At 35.8% G+C, this 16724-nt stretch overlaps 1 protein-coding gene across 5 annotated transcripts in view; it reads right to left on the reverse strand.

The window, feature by feature from the left end:
• Window positions 1–433: 433 nt before the first annotated feature.
• Window positions 434–16724, reverse strand: part of DACH1 (dachshund family transcription factor 1) — a 374062-nt gene continuing 357771 nt past the window's right edge. For all 5 annotated transcript variants that reach the window (XM_057424085.1, XM_057424083.1, XM_057424081.1 and 2 more), the window contains one exon: window positions 434–3184. In XM_057424085.1, the coding sequence (XP_057280068.1) occupies window positions 3147–3184 (38 nt within the window). In that variant the 3' untranslated portion in view covers window positions 434–3146. The remainder of the gene's footprint in view (window positions 3185–16724) is intronic.

A 16724-nucleotide genomic window follows, 5' to 3' on the forward strand; every position in this document is an offset into this window, starting at 1 on the left:
TAGGGGAATAATATGTTTTGTTCCATGGATGTGTCCACTTTACATTATTCAGCACAAAGCTCCGTGAAGTAAGAATCATGGGAATATCGCAATATAAAGGAAAAAGGTACAAATAACAGCTTCATCAACTGAGAAATGTACATAAATAAATCATGTAGATGGGGGCAGTTTGCTTAGCTGGCAAGAAAAAAAAATATGGAAAATCTGCTTGTTAAACAATAACCACAGAGTATGCTTTTATGATGTTCTTCACCACAGTAATTCATATTAGAGATAGAAGCAGTTGCATGTTAAATAAAATCATTCGGCATTGTTCTCACATTACAAAGAGCTGACATATTGTTTTTAGATGCCTCCCATTAGAAAGTAAATATTCCTCTGATGTTATACATTTCAGAAAATTTAAAATATGAACTGTAAATAAAGTCACAGGGAGATTTCAGACAGTTTTATTAGCAGATTGTTGAAAAGAAAAGAAAATTAAATACAATAACAGTAAACGTGGTTCTCACATTGAAACCAGGCTCAAATAACTAGGCTACCATAGAAAAATTTCCAATTCTTGCATTATGATGTAAAAACAGATTTTTGTACAGATTTTGTACAACAAAATTCGTAATAACCTTTTTTCATTTTTAGAAAACTTTAAATATATAGATAAAAATAGACAATTTTCATAGGTCCTACATGAAGATGAGTATGTTCTGTTCCAAGGTCTTGCATAGAGCGCAAATGTGGTTATAATATAGAACAACTAGACATTAATATCTTTAAGATTACAAAAGCATATAAACAATAACATGAGCACAACTTCTTCATAATCTATGCCCCACCCTCCCCCCCAAAGTCCAAATCAAAACCCAAAAACAAAATGCCAACCCAAAACCTGCATAACTAAAGAGGGGCAAAAAATTCAACTTACAGTAACATCTCATGGTCTGTAGTATTTACACTGGTTTTAGCAAGATTCTTTCTAAACATCCAGCTTATAAATTGGTTCCCCCTTAAACCTTAACGTTTCCATTTATGTACCAAGCCAAACACTGAGGCATTCCCAAAGGTCTTGAAATTATATACTGTAAAACTACTAAACCTACTTACAGGTGACTCTATGCAAGGAGCAGAGCAATGGTAGATGCTACTATATATTTCAGTTGTAGGCTTTTAATTTTCTTTCAGACATGAATGATTCAAAAGCTTGCCACAAGTCCATCTAACTTTACACCTGTTAACCCTTTAAAGACTGCGAATGAAAAAACTGGAGTACAGAATCCCATATGTGTTCAAGCAACTATGAAAATTATGAAAGAATCATGGTTAGAAAATAATATTGCTACAAAGTATTAGGTCACAATATTTAATGAAAAATATTGCTCAAAATTTCTTTAAAAAAATTACCATGATGTGAACTTGTATATACATCTTTCTATTGTGAAAAAAGGATTGTGGTGGATTAAATATGAACTGCACAAAATAAATGTGTACTAGTATTGCAAGTAAGACCTACAAACTATAGAAGCTCAGTGCTAGAGTTTACAAAACAATTTTTTTTTGACAAAATAATATTAATACCCAATCAGAACTATTTTTAAAGAAATATTTCTTTAAGTTAGGCATCTTAGATATTTAAGGTTTTGATATGTTTCCACGTAATAAATAATATTTTAATGCATAAAACATTAGATGAAGAAAGCATAATCACAAAACTTACAGTAACAGCACTGATTCACAAAATCAGTCTTTAAAGGGGTAACCCAAAAGTACGCAAAGCAAAGAACATAATTTTTAGTAATGTAATAAGCACTGTGTTGCAGCTTACTTCCAGTTATCAGCACAAAGGTGAAAACACATATTGTAGTTTTCATAAAGACAGTGAAAGTAACACATAACCACCCATCCCTAAGACAAGGTGGGAGGGACAACAGACTTCAACTGTATCACTCAGTTCTACGTGGAATTGGACTGATACATCAAGTGTTTGTTAGGCTTTCTTTTTTTTTTTTTAGCAACATTGACGTAATATGACATTAACATATAAAAATATTTCTGGCATTTTTGACTTGCTGATCAGCCACAGTCCATTCTTAAAAGTGCACTAATCAGGGCACTAACCAGGGCTCAATATATAAATAAAAGTAGCTGATACAGAATTCTGACTTGTTACCAGATGCTTAAGATCTAATTCAGTAATACTGTGACTCCAGGACAAATATTTACATGCCTGCATGCGTTAAAACTAGAAAGGTGTCCTTCTGACCAACAGGGTGACAAAACAATATTATCTAAAATTTTCATTTCCTAAACTCTAGGTTTCTACTGCATACATAATACCTTCTGTGTGTGATTTGTGTTATATACTGTACATGTGACCAACAGTTTGATAAGAAGCAAAGTCATAAACCCCTGCCAGTTTACAATGAGAAATTATTACTCTTTTTATTGTATTTTTTTTATTTTAGGAAAAGAGAACTGGTGAACAGTAAAACAGTTTGTTTACATTCAGCATTTCTTTTCACTTAGACAAAATTCCATTTCACTTTATGTACTCTAACATGTGTTGGTCTCTTGGAAAGCATGTGGAAAAATGTCTTTAGAAGAAAACCCACAGTCATAGTTTGAAACTGAATGTATCAATTTTTTTTTTCTTTTACCTTTTTTTTTTTTTTTTTTTTTCAGTAAGAATCCTCTTATGCCCTCTACAAGTTCATTTCTGAGCTGTCTTGCTGGTTTCCGTATGAGATAAGTCTGTAAGTGTACTTGGACACCGCTGGAAGGATCATTTGATGTGCTCAAATACAGAATAATCAGAGGAGGACAGAGTCTGCATTCCTTGAAAAAGGGAATACTCAGCCTTGTTCTGACAGCCTGTAATTTTGGATACAATAATCTGGCACAGAGACACAGATTTTCACTGTAAGAAGAGTGCTACTGTACATTTACAAACATTCTTTAGGTCTCCAGGTTGAGCCACAGGAAATAACCAAAGGAGGACACTCTTGCAGAATTCTTTACATTTTTGAAGAACATTGATAAATGAAATTGAGGAAGTCGGCTTGAAAATGCTTTGTTTCCACAGAACTCCTTATGAGCCAATGTCTTACTGCAAAGTTCTTTACCGTAGCACAGGTATTTTCAGCAGGAAAAATTCAATACATGACAGTAGTTTTCAAATAAAGTCTTCCATCTAAAATACGAAAAAGAAACATTTGCTTTATAAATTTATATCTGCAATGAATCAAAAAAGAGGAAAAAACCCATAAGATTTAAAAACCTCAGCAGCAGTAGCCTGTAAAATGCCACCTATGGTACACTGTGTTTAAAATAATAACAAATAATAAAACCTGAACATCACCATTGCATTTTCAACAGACCGTGATCAAATTAACTCTGTTGAAAACAGCATGCACTTTGCAAGTTGCAAATACTGTAACACCCTCTAAATCTCTAATATATGCTGGAGTCCTATCAGTGCTAGGGCACAAGGAATGTAGGTGGAGCCTCTGTGCATGTTTTTACTGATATGCAAACTTAACTGAATAGTGCTGAACAGCAATTATTTCCTTCATAGTTGCAGAGCAAAAGTCTTCTTGCATGCAATCGTTAGCACTCCCATCACTAGTGGCATAGCTCATACTTTCTGATTTAGCTATGTTGTTAAATATACCATGCAATGTAACCATTGTGCACATTTGTAGCTATTTATATAGAACCCAGTATAGGATATTTAATCGGTATCAGTGAAGTATAGCCTCCTTCCCCCATAAATGAGATTAACTGAACAATTACTATGTTAAAGATGTAAGCACATCTCTCTCAACATTTTTTCCAGCCAAGTGAGGAGCAGATATTTAAGTGAGATATGTGTGATGGAGAGAAACAACAGGCTCACCTATCCAGTAGCCATTGATTTATAAAAACTTGGGAGACAACATTCTGAAATAACATATTTTCACCTAATTTACAAATGTAACACAATCTTTTCTTCACCAGGGACATGAACAGTTTATATGCATCTATTCCCATTGCAAAGATTTTTTTTTTTTACTTTTTTTTTCTACTAAGCAGGAAACAGAAAAAGTTCTTGGTTTTCTGAACTGTAGGACAGAAAGAATTGGTCCCTTGTACACTGCACATTATGAAGCATATTAATCTTTAACAGTTCATAATTATGAAACACTACCTGTATTTTAGAATATAATGCATTCTGGAAGTACAAACTGTATCTCAATGCTTGAAGTCTACGTGAAACCCTTCTTTTGGTCCAAGTGAGATCAGCAAACATTTGTAAGATTTCAGATGTTTTTGTTCCTGCTTTGGTATTCTTTGTCTAACTTCCTTATTCAGAATCAGTCTTTAAAATTCTCATCAGATGTACAGGAAAACAATTGTGTGAGCTAAACCTATACAAATGAATGCTGAAGTTTCTGAAATGCTTGGCATTCTTTGAAACATGAAGCATCATTTACACAAGATTACTGAAACTTGAGAGAAAGAAAAGTTTAACTTGAAAGCAGACAAATGTACATGACAAGTATAAAATTTCAGCCCTACTGCGCACCCCTTTCTGATTTTCATTGCATAGTTTCTATCAGAACTGCTGGGGAACAAAGGAGATGGTAGAATTGCACACTCTGTCACAGTGACACTTACAGAATCATAGAATACTTGGGGTTGGAAAGGACCTTAAGATCATCCAGTTCCAAACTCCCTGCCATGGGCAGGGACACCTCACACTAAACCATCTCACCCAAGGCTCTGTCCAACACGGCCTTGAACATTGCCAGAGATGGAACATTCACAATTTCCCTGGGCAACCCACTCCAGTGCCTCACCACTCTTACAGTACAGAATTTCTTCCTTATATCTAACCTAAACTTTCCCTGTTTAAGCTTGAACTCATTACCCTTTGTCCTGTCACTACAGTCTCTAATGAAGAAGAGTCCTTCCACAGCATCCCTACAGGCCTCCTTCAGATACTGGAAGGCTGCTATGAGGTCTCCACGCAGCCTTCTCTTCTCCAGGCTGAACAGCCCCAACTTTCTCAGCCTGTCTTCATACGGGAGGTGCTCCAGTCCCCTGATCATCCTCATGGCCCTCTTCTGGACTTGTTCCAACAGTTCCATGTCCTTTTTATGTTGAAGAAACCAGAACTGCACACAGTACTCCAAGTGAGATCTCAGGAGAGCAGAGTAGAGGGGCAGGATCAACTCCTTCGACCTGCTGGTCACGCTCCCTTGGATGCAGCCCAGGATACAGTTGGCTTTCTCGGCTGCGAGTGCACACTGAAGCCGGCTCATGTTCATTTTCTCATCAACCAACACCCCCCCAAGTCCTTCTCCACAGGGCTGCTCTGAATCTCTTCTCTGCCCAACCTGTAGCTGTGCCTGGGATTGCTCCGACCCAAGTGTAGGACCTTGCACTTGGCATGGTTAAACTTCATAAGGCTGGCATCAGCCCACCTCACAAGCGTGTCAACATCCCTCTGGATGGCATTCCTTCCCTCCAGGGTATCAACCGAACCACACAGCTTGGTGTCATTGGCAACCTTTCTGAGCGCGCACTCAATCCCACTGTCCGTGTCATTGAGAAAGATGTTAAACAAGACCAGTCCCAACACCGATCCCTGAGGGACACCACTTGTTACTGTATTCCAACTGAACATTGAGCTGTTGACCACAACTCTTTACCTAGTGTCCCTCTGTTTTTCCTTTTCTACCACTAGTTTCCTTTTGCAAGTTTCAGGTGTGCAGTCCCTTTTTCTACTTTCTCCCATCCTTACATTTTCCTGCCCCTTTTCCCTACTCTTTCACCTTCTTAGCTTTTTTTGGCAGAGTAGATGATAACTTTCCCACCACTTAAAGTGCTTCTACTCAGAACCTTTCCACATTCTCTTTACTCTTACGGACTTTTTGCACTGTAGAGAGATAAGAAGAATTTGAGTAAGGCTTTAAAGACTTTATTCTTATCTGATGCATGAAGAGCAACCAGAATGCATATAGGAATTCAGAAGAGAAAAAAGTAACCTCTGACACAGAGCTTGGTAAAATCAAAGGTTTAGTAAACCATTAAAAAAGAAAACCTGCATCAAGTACTGGATAGCCAGAGCTACTACTGGCTATAGTTGCATATAATTCTTCCACACATATTGAATAAACACAATAGACATTTACAGCATTAAAGCTGTCCAGATACCTCTGCAGAAGAATTACTCTGCATTTATACCAGCACTTTGGCTGTCCTGAATGCATACTTGTTAATGAGTGCTATGCGCAATTTCCCCTTCTTAAACATTAAGATAACCTACAGTCAGTAACTTGCATTTTATTTTACTATATTAGGTCCCTTCATATAGCTTTTAAAATAAAATATTTATTAAAACATATTCTCAATTAAAAATACAGCTGCAGGAAGCAGAATCCTTGTAGCAGCCAATAAAAGATGAACAGCAGCACATTTTCAAAAGTCAGCTCTATTTTACACTGCTTAAGGATCCAATCCAACAGTGAAGTCAGTAGGAGGTTTTTCACTTTTAATGGAAGACACTATCAGATCTTGTATTCTGTGTCCACAGTCAATAAGCAATAGAAATGGGCAGCTTTACAAAGTATCTTCCTTACAAAGTAAGAGGATATTTGTTTATATAATTTAAAAATTTTTATTATGAGTATCTACTATAAGCAGAAATCTTCCTGTTTCTCAAATAACTATATGATGGACCATTAAGAGTGCAATTAAATCATCTCTATTGATAACGGACTTAAAATGCCATACAGGAACTCAGCAGCTGAATTAATATTATTGCTAGGCTTATTATAAAACAGATATATTTGCATTAACATGTTTGACTAATTGCCCTAACGTATGGGAAAACGCAGCAGGCATTAGACACATCAACTTTAAAATAAATCCTAAAATTCATCATATAGATAAAGCGATTCTGATGTGATCAAGTAATACCTAAGGGGAGTTCAAAATTTTGTATGAATTGTAAAGTATTTCCTTTATTTTCTTAAGATTAGTCACGAGTATGAGGTGCAAACTGAATATCCTTTTCTTTACAGCCTATAGTGACAACATGTAAAAACAAATAAAAATCACAGTATTTTTGGAATTCCCCACCAGCCTCTCATGAGTTTGGGACAAGATGGATAAATAATTTCATTAGGCTTCATACTTTTGCTCCAGCATGCTCCTGTGAATAGCTGAGAAGTTCATGACACTGGTGAAGAGGAATGTATACAAGGTAAATAGCACTGTACTTCAGAAATATGAAGACTTCAAACGAGGCCAGAGAAACCAAAGGCTCTGCAGAGAAATAGTAACTTTATAGCATGATGTGGTGACCATTTCAATACCTGTATCTGTCTGCTGGCCCTTTGGCTTTTCAGATTCCTATTCCCTTCTTCCTATCTGTTTCTCTCAATACTCATTGTTCAGAGATACTCCTGAAATGACTGAACTTCTCAATGTTGTCCAAGCCACCAGAACCACTTCACCTCTAGGTGTAGCCAGTGTTCCTATCTGAATACCGGTGGAGCATTACCACTCATAGTTCTTTGTGATTCAAAGGTTAAAATCACAAGCAAAACCTACAAATCATGACAGCAAACAGTGATCAAGCAAATGAAGGTGAAAATGCCACTACTCCTAAACTCCGAGTCATAAGCATGACTCTGCCTCCTGATCAGCTTTCATTTATGTATCTGGGTTGCATTACTCTCTATTGTTAAAAAAAGAATGCAGTTTATCTGCTTAAAACCAATTTAGAATAAAACAAATATGGCATATACTATTCACACATAGATATGTACATATAAACATATAGTACAGAAACACACACAGGAGTGTTTCCTATAAATGTTTACAACTTTGGAGTACATTTTTAGCCTACTGCAAATTGTTGAGCTGTTGTGAAGTTTCCCAAATTCACATAATGTTATATAGAATTTAAATACATAAAACTTCCTTTCATTCTTAGGATGTCAAGCAAACACACAAACTGGGAAAATACTGCTAAATTTCTAAACAGAACTGTGCATGATTACCAGATTGTTTTAATTGCTCTTTTGCAAATGGCAGTGTTCAGCAAGATCACACAGCTACCAACTCCAACTGAAAATGCCATTATTCCTAATTCTCATTTGTTTTTGTCTATGGACTGATATGACAGAAATTCTAGCCAGAGTGAGGGAGTATTTTTTTTTAGATCAACCCTTTTTAATTAAGACTCATTTTGAGGCTTTTGAATAAACATGCACAAACAGTTAGAAGGTCATAAATGCTACAAGAAAATAAACAAATTGAACTGACATAAAAGTCTGCAATGCTGAAACAAATTATATGGCTTAAAATGAATTCCCACAGAGATGTCAGCTGGGAAATGATTCACACTGGTGTTCTGTGGGCAGCCTGTAGTAATATCTCCATGGGTCCAACATTTTCCAAGATAAAAACATAAACCCACTCAAATATTATTGCTATTTATATGCATCCTTTTAAATGATTAAAATCTACAACGAAATGTTAAGTCTGGTCTTAGGTTGCAAAATAAATCATCCATTAGATGGTAACATGCATATCTGCCTCTGAATGCAAGTGACACTGGGGTTGTTTGACATGCAAACTTATCATATTCTAATTTGTATTTTGAGAGCTGCTTTAAAATTAAAGCTAACAACAGTGATCATCATGACTATAAGAGCATACTGCCATTTATGAAAATCTGCAGAACTACCACAAAGGTGTGGTGTTATATCTGAATTCAATCAACTGCTATCAGAGAAAAGCCTATTCAGGGAAACTCTCCTTAGTAAAAGGATAAAAGTGTTTTCTATATTTAGGAGTTTTTGGGGAAAAGAACCAACCAAGCAAGCAGCAAACCAGAAATGGTAGCATGTCATAGCTAATGAGAAAGAAACCCACAGAATCCAGGTTAAAAAGAAGAAGAAAAAAAAAAAGACAAAATAATGCATGAGAAGGAAAATTAATCACAAGATCAGAAATCTCAGTGGTAGCTTTGGAAAGTTAGAATGTCAAGGTTTGGATAATTGTTAATTAATTTATTGTTAGTTGTTAGTTTTTATGACCATAATTTGTGAGATGTAGAATAGCAAATGCCAGGACATTTTAGTCACTAGGGTTCTTAACTACAGTTAATGTAATTTTGTGAAAAATGCATAGGGCAGTGATGTAAGCTGATCGTCACTCAAAATGGGCCTAAGGATAGTTGAAAGGTGAAGCTATTAATCTCTTTGTGCTTTCAAAGAAAACTTAAAGTTTATTTCTCTTTCATTAGTAAGAACAGAACTGAACAAGAAAGGATCAGAACTTTATTCACAACAGTGAAATGAGCTGCTATTTCACTTTTCTGTTTTCTTTTTTAATCTTTCTCTCTTTCTTTCCCTTTTCTTTTTAGGTAACAGAGATTCGGCACACTGATGGTTTCTCAGTCTGCTTTCTTGTCCTTAACAAGGTACAGCAGCATTAGCTGAGACCTCTAAGGAATACATTAGCACAAATAACAAAAAACCACCACCACCACCAAAAAACCCTACAGGTGCATACTTATTCAATTGAAACTATTGGTTCTTGGCTTACAGAAATGCATTTGAAACCCATCTCTATGGCTTGCGACTGAGCTGAGAGGCTGTAGACTAGTCCTCATGATCACTGAAGACAGCGGAGACTTTGTACTGAAATTCAGTATATATACACCACTGCCACAACCTATAGCTGTGAAAAACTTCTGACTTCAGTTCTATCAAGCTGAGGCTATGATGAAGTATTTCTGACTCTCTGTACAAGAAAAGATAGCATGGCAAGTAAATGAAATAACTTGAAAGCTAGTGTAGCACATATTTTGTAAATTAAGAATCACTAAAGCTCTCTTCTTCAACATTTTCAGAATGAAAAATATTATGATTCATCCTCAGTCCAACAGGTTAAAAGAAATAAAATATTTGCGACACTAAATGGGGCTACTTTTATCTTAATAAAAGAAAAGCTGCTCACTTGTGCTAAAGTACATAATAAATTGCGTTTCCTATTAGGAAGTAGCTTTATTGAAAATGGCATCTATTTCTTTAGAAGTTATTTCCAGGCACCTGTAATCTAATGAGGTTTGTCCCTTTCAAAGAACAGTTGTACGTGCATGCCCGAATGCACACAACCTCTTCAGCCCAGAGCTGATAAAAGCATCTGCAAGCCATAGCTCAAGCACATCTAAATTATATAACTGGTTGGTTTATTTGTTTTAATAAGATGAGGCAAATGTGAATCACAGTGTACTTCCAACCTTTCATTCAACCTGATGTTTTAATCATTTGGAGGAAGAGACAGAAAAACGAAAGAGATGGCAAACAAATGGTAATGATTCATGTGATATTTGGTAAGACAGCAACGGGAAGTCAAAATAAAAGCAAAAGTATTGTGACAGATGGAAGGGATCTTAGTCAAATAGCAACCCTTCTTCAAAACACTTAAAGGAAGCAGCTAATTAAGGATAAAATATATTTTTGTATACTCTTTAGCTATTTCATTAAAAATCGAGACAAAAAATGTTTTACTTTCCACTGAAGGAGAAAGATTAAAAAAAAGGGAGTCTAACTTCTTAATCATTGGAAAATCATTTAATATGAAGCTAAATCTTTTCAGAGTTTGCAGTGTGAGACCAAAAACATATAGCCCAGCTTTTGTAAAAGGCAGTCATGCAATCAACAGGCTACAACTTTACGTAATTTTCCTGATAAAATGCAAAACAGTATGATGTGAAGGGAAAGCAACTCCTTTGAGCTTTCAAGGTTAATCAGAACACTGAAGCTTTACAAACTGACACTGAAAAGGAGGGACAGAAGTATCTATAGTGCCCTGACATTGTTACTGATTTTAAAAGTATATCATCTGCATGGAGAACTCATAGCAGCCTTCCAGTATCTGAAGGAGGCCTATAAGGATGTTGGGGAGGGACTCTTCATTAGGGACTGTAGTGATAGGACAAGGGGTAATGGGCTCAAACTTAAGGAAAAATTTTGGGAAGTTTAGGTTAGATGTAAGGAAGAAGTTCTTTACTGTGAGGGTGGGAAGGCACTGGAATGGGTTGCCCAAGGAAGTTGTGAATGTTCCATCTCTGGCAATGTTCAAGGCTGGGTTGGACAGAGCCTTGGGTGAGATGGTTTAGTGTGAGGTGTCCCTGCCCATGGCAGGGAGGTTGGAACTAGATGACCTTATGGTCCTTTCCAACCCTAACGATTCTATGATTCTATGATTCTATGTGTTGGGTACACAGATGGATCCACTGCCCTCTTCCCAAGTACAATTAGAGTGCAGTACAGGAGAATGTGGGAAAGCAGATTCAACTGCTGAAGCTTTGAAATTTGAAAAAGTGCTTAACCAGTTTTTATGCAAAGATGGGTGATTTCACACTGCATGTTCAATAAATTCATGCAAATATGAAGTATGTAAACATATTTGGCCAAACACTATCCTAGTTTGCCCTTTGTATAACGCCAATAAATTAGTTTCAAGTCTGCATATTGTTATTAATCATACACCTTTCATTTCTCTACTTAACATTCAAGAACAAATATATTTGTGTTAATGCTCACTTCAAATATTCAGGAGACTGAAATGTTCATGTCTTTCTTTTTAATAATATAATTATACTTACGAGATTTTGATTCTACCTCTGATTTTTCACACATGAAACTTAAACACAGTTATGTAAAAATGAGTGTCTAAACACATTTATCTGCAGATACTTTTAACTATTGAACTGTCAGGATATTTCAGTAATTTTATCATGTGTTTTAATCATGAATATATGTTTTCACTATAACATTGAATAGCTCGAGACCAAGCTAAAGGTCAGCGACCTGGTCGTTAGTAAACTAAGAAAGCAACAGACTACCTGAATATGTCACCTTCTATTATTTGAAGATCATATATTACACAGAGAGCTTGCCATTTTGAGCACTGAAAAGACTGACCTTGAGAGGTGAGGAATTCTTTGAAAGAAAAAGATTTGGGAAAAAAAAAAAAAAATTCTTACTGTCTTTTACAGTTGCCTTATGAACTTAGCAACCCTTTTCCTATTTACATAAACAGAACAAAAGCATAATCCAGAAAAGACAACAGAACTGATTACTTACAAGAACTGAACCTAAGCCACTGTATTGTGTCACTTCTGCTGGTAAAAAAAAAAAAAAAATTACACTAAAAAAAAAAGAAAAACAAACAAAAAAACCACAACAAAAAACCCAAAAGACAAACCAAGAGATAAAAACCTAAACAAACCAGCTTCAATTAAAGAATCATGTGCAAAAGTTATTAAAGGACAAAGTCACAGCTAAATACAATCAGATTGCGAGCTTCCACACCTCATTGTGTTCTGCTCTTATTTGTAACACAGTGTGGAAAATTTTTGTTCTGAACAATCTATCCTGCATGAAACAGTTCCAAATTCTGCAAAAAGATCTGCTCTATTTGCTGTCATATTTTCAGAAACATAAACAACGCTATTTTTACTATCTTTTTAACAAGCCAATCAACAAGCAACCTTGGATCTGATAGCATAAAATGAGCATGAGGTGAGTACTGGAATGTGGTTTCTGCCTCATACCTTCTTTCTTTCCTTGTGAAGTCTTCATGGAAACAGAATTTGTTATTCAGTTTGACAGTCTGATTGTTCTTTCCACTGTTCTCAATTTTTGCTGCCTTTTTTAGAGCTTTTCTCAAATAATCAGTTTTCTACACATATCACCAAGGTAATTTTATATACAAAACACCAAATCTTCACACAGGCTTAAAAAAATAATTATTTTTCTCTCTAGAGAGCAAAAAATGGTCTTGCAATCTGAATTAAATCAGTGTTTGTTGGAACTTTTCACAGTTTCCGAGTTGAGATCAAATTACAGAAAATACCTATTCAAAAGCACATGCAAGTTAGCAGTTCTTAAAACTTCCTCCATACATGGACAGAAAAAGCACAGACAAATCCTTTCTATCACTGAACTAGAAGCTAATATTATTAGCATGATACATGTGTTTACAATTACAGATCACATAATCAAGGGTGAATTAATAAAGATATATTATGAAAGCCTGGGGAAAGTAACATGGGTCATGATTTTTCAACTAGGAATAGTTGTAGCCATGGTTAGTATTAGCAATCGGTTGTTTCCATCACTGGACAGTGTGATGTTCATTTCCTTCAGCATGTACAAATCATTTGTGAAGACAAGCTCTTCTAAAGTATTATCTTTTCTAGAGCTTTAGCCCAGACTGCTTTCAAAACACAAACTCCTTTGTTTGGATTCACAGAATCACAAACCTACCTCACTCTTCTCTACAAGCTACTTCTTTTTTACACAAATAATTTTTATTTGATGTAATACCCTGAAAACTAAAAGGCAGACCAGTGTTTTGCTGTTTTCAGATTAGACTTAAATCCCACAATTAATACAAGAGTATGACCTGGCTTTTCCTTTATCCTGATTACTGTTATGTCTTTTCAAATGCTGCAAAGGTTACTGGAAAATAGAGGCCATTTAAAGAAAGCATTTAGCTTTCCTACCTACATTAACCTGTAAACATCAATTCTGGAATGTGTGGAATCCTATTCTAATATCAGTATCACACTTTTCTTTAATACCCAACTACCCCTGAGCTCATTTGTGTGCTAAAACAGAGTGACAGTCCAATGCAAAACATGAAGAAATAGTCAAATTCAAGAACAGGAAGGAATGAGGCTGTAAAATAGATGGACTGCACAGTAGCAAGCTTATGGAAAATCTATTAAGGATGCATGGGGTGTCAAAACACATGCAATATAAGCTTGCTGCTTTTAGCTATTTTGCATAAAAGCAAGCTTAGGGAAGACAATGGCACCAAGCAGTCAGCCCTAGAACAAGAGTCAAGGTGACAGAAACCAAACCAGAAGTCATGCCCTAAGAAACAAGAAATGAACTAAGTCACACATAATCCTTACTACCATACAGAAATATGAATAGATCCTAAATGAAGTTCCCGGAGCTTAGCATGAGGGGCACAACTGCAAAACTGAAGAAAATGAGCTCATGTTAAATTACAGAAAGACTTCAAGCCCAAAGACGTATGTGTGGTTTAAACTAATAGCTATGAAGCGGTACTTAGGCAATGCTTTTGTTCCTATAAGACATAAGGAATTAACAGTACTAGCATTTAAAATTACAAGAGAACTCTTTCAGTGACAAGTGCTGATGCTGGCCCAGGTAGGTTGTTTTGCAATTCATAATTCAAACTAGCTCCCCTAACTGACTGTAAACTTCCATCTTGAGCGTATCTTCATAGATGCATCTAAGTACTGCAGTGACAAACAAACCTTTCCCACTGCCTCTCAGTGGTAACATAATTTCAGATAGGTACTTTAGAATTATTATTCTATCCTCCCAGGAAAAACTCAATTAGCTTTAGGGCCAGGTGGTTTGAATTTGGCACAACTCTGTGTCTTTGCCAATAGAGATTCCTCAGAAAAAAAGCATGTCATGACAGACTGTGTCCTGGATACACCCCACTACAGAAATCCCAGACCATATGGAAGCAGCATGCCTTCCCAAGGAAAACTTAGCACCACGGTCCACCACCAAAAAGTAAGCAAGAGAAAAGAGAATGGCTAAATTAAACTACACAGCAGTCTTAAACTGTGACTCTGGGACCAAGCTCCTGCCTTGGAGTCAGAAACAATGACCTGTGCAAAATATCGGATGTGCAAAATTTTCTTGCTGGGAAGTGTGATTTTGTCAAGACAGAGGAAATGAAAAATGTTACTTCATGGTTGCTGTCTCTCTTTTATTTATTTATTTACTTATTTATTTATTTTCTCTTGCTGTCCACTTACACCATGTATTTTCATCAGAAACATATTAATGGCAGTTGTACAGGTCACTTGCAGGACCTCCCCTGGCAATGTTTAGGATGTGGTTTAGCCATGCTCACAGTGAATTTAAACCAGGAAATTTTAGAACAGGATACTACTATAATGCATGGAACTGAGTACAAAACATGAAAATAAAATCAATTGGTATACTTCTCATAGAAAAGCAATGATTATCCCTTGTATATACATTAAATAGTAAAAAAGAGGCACAAACAAGTTCTATTGCAGGAACTCAATTTTGGTGTAGCCTTCCAAGATGACAGGGGTATTAAAATGGTCTTTAGGATAGTATTTGCGATATGGTATTCTGCAAATGTGGATTTTAAAGCCCATGTAGTCCTATCCCTAACGCTATGCTATTACAGTAGAAAGAGAAGCAAGAACTGAGTATATACGGCATCTATTTACTGAATATCTGCTCTGGTAAAACCAACTTGGCTATGAAGTTAATTTTTGCTGGAAAAATCTGAGAGTCACAGGTTTTGCAAGAATATGAAAAAAAATACAGGGAAACCTTTGTTTTAATTATTTTGTGCACTGAATGTTTAAGATCAGACTCTGAAACTATTGCCCATTTGGACCAGGAACAAAACTGATTTTTGTACATTATAATAGTGTTTTAGCATTTTGATATTTTAGCATTGGGAATCAGATTGCTTAGGATGGCAGAGTTACTGCAGTGATAGTAACTGTGATTGTCATAACAAATTTGATGATTAAGGTGGAACTGATGCCCCAGTCAGCTATAGATAGCACTTTTATGATGCTTCCAGTATTTCCAGTGAAGCCAAGGAGTTTGATGCAACAATATTTTTATGTTCAATTCATCAATGTACAAAGACACTGTTCTCTTTTCAATGGCTAAGAGGGTGCATTGTTGAGTCAGACTGTAAAGCTAAAAATGAGATCAAATTATTGCTGCTTTTTATTTTATGTTTGTATTCAATATAGCTTGATTACTTGAAAGGACTTGTAGCCAGCATATTACAGCATGAAACAATATCATGAAAAATACATGCTTTTTAATGCAAGGGATGCACCGACAGTTTGTCACAGGCAAAATCTGCAGAATCAACAGAGACTAGATAAACAAGTCAAAACTTGAATAGTATAATATAGCATTGTACATTTTTAACAATCTGTATTCTATATGCACATAAACCAGTACTGCAAATTTTTTGGTCCTGACTTCCTAACACTTTGTTTCCAAGGCCAGCTGTAGCACTTTGTGATCTATGCTTTCTAACATCCATGACAAAACACACTATTATGCTATTTGTTGCTTTTCCTATGCTGCAATACAGCTTAGAGGCTGCACCACTTTTAAAAAATAGAGCTGAGAAAAAAAATACAGAAAAAATATTCCTTTTATCATTACTGATACACGTGTTTATCAACTACGAAAAACAAAATGACATCACGTTATCATTGTATATACTGCTGTCTCCCAGGATGTCCTTCAGGTGTTACGGAACCTTACAATGACCAACATACTTCCTGTGACGGCTTGAAAAGCTGAAGATTTCTTTTTAAAGCTACCAGTCTGTTCTATAGAATATATTTTCCTCTTTACAAGCCAGCTGGCAGTTCACTGGAAGAATACTTATTATAGATACATGATGACAGCAAATTTTAGCTATAGATGGAACACCATGCTGGCTAAGTATTCCTTCCAAATGTGTTAATTTTAGTTCCACTTCCTTTATACTTACTTTTCTTAGTTGATTTATTTCTTTTCTTTTTCTTTTTTTTTTTTTTTCCTTCAAATGAACTTGAGATACTGACAGAGAGGTCAAGGTCTAAATCAAATCCT

This window comes from Pezoporus wallicus, unplaced genomic scaffold (assembly GCF_028554395.1).
Source record: "Pezoporus wallicus isolate ANWC-B61680 ecotype Strahan unplaced genomic scaffold, APGP_CSIRO_Pwel_v1 contig_16, whole genome shotgun sequence".
In the NCBI taxonomy this organism is placed as follows: Eukaryota; Metazoa; Chordata; class Aves; order Psittaciformes; family Psittacidae; genus Pezoporus; species Pezoporus wallicus.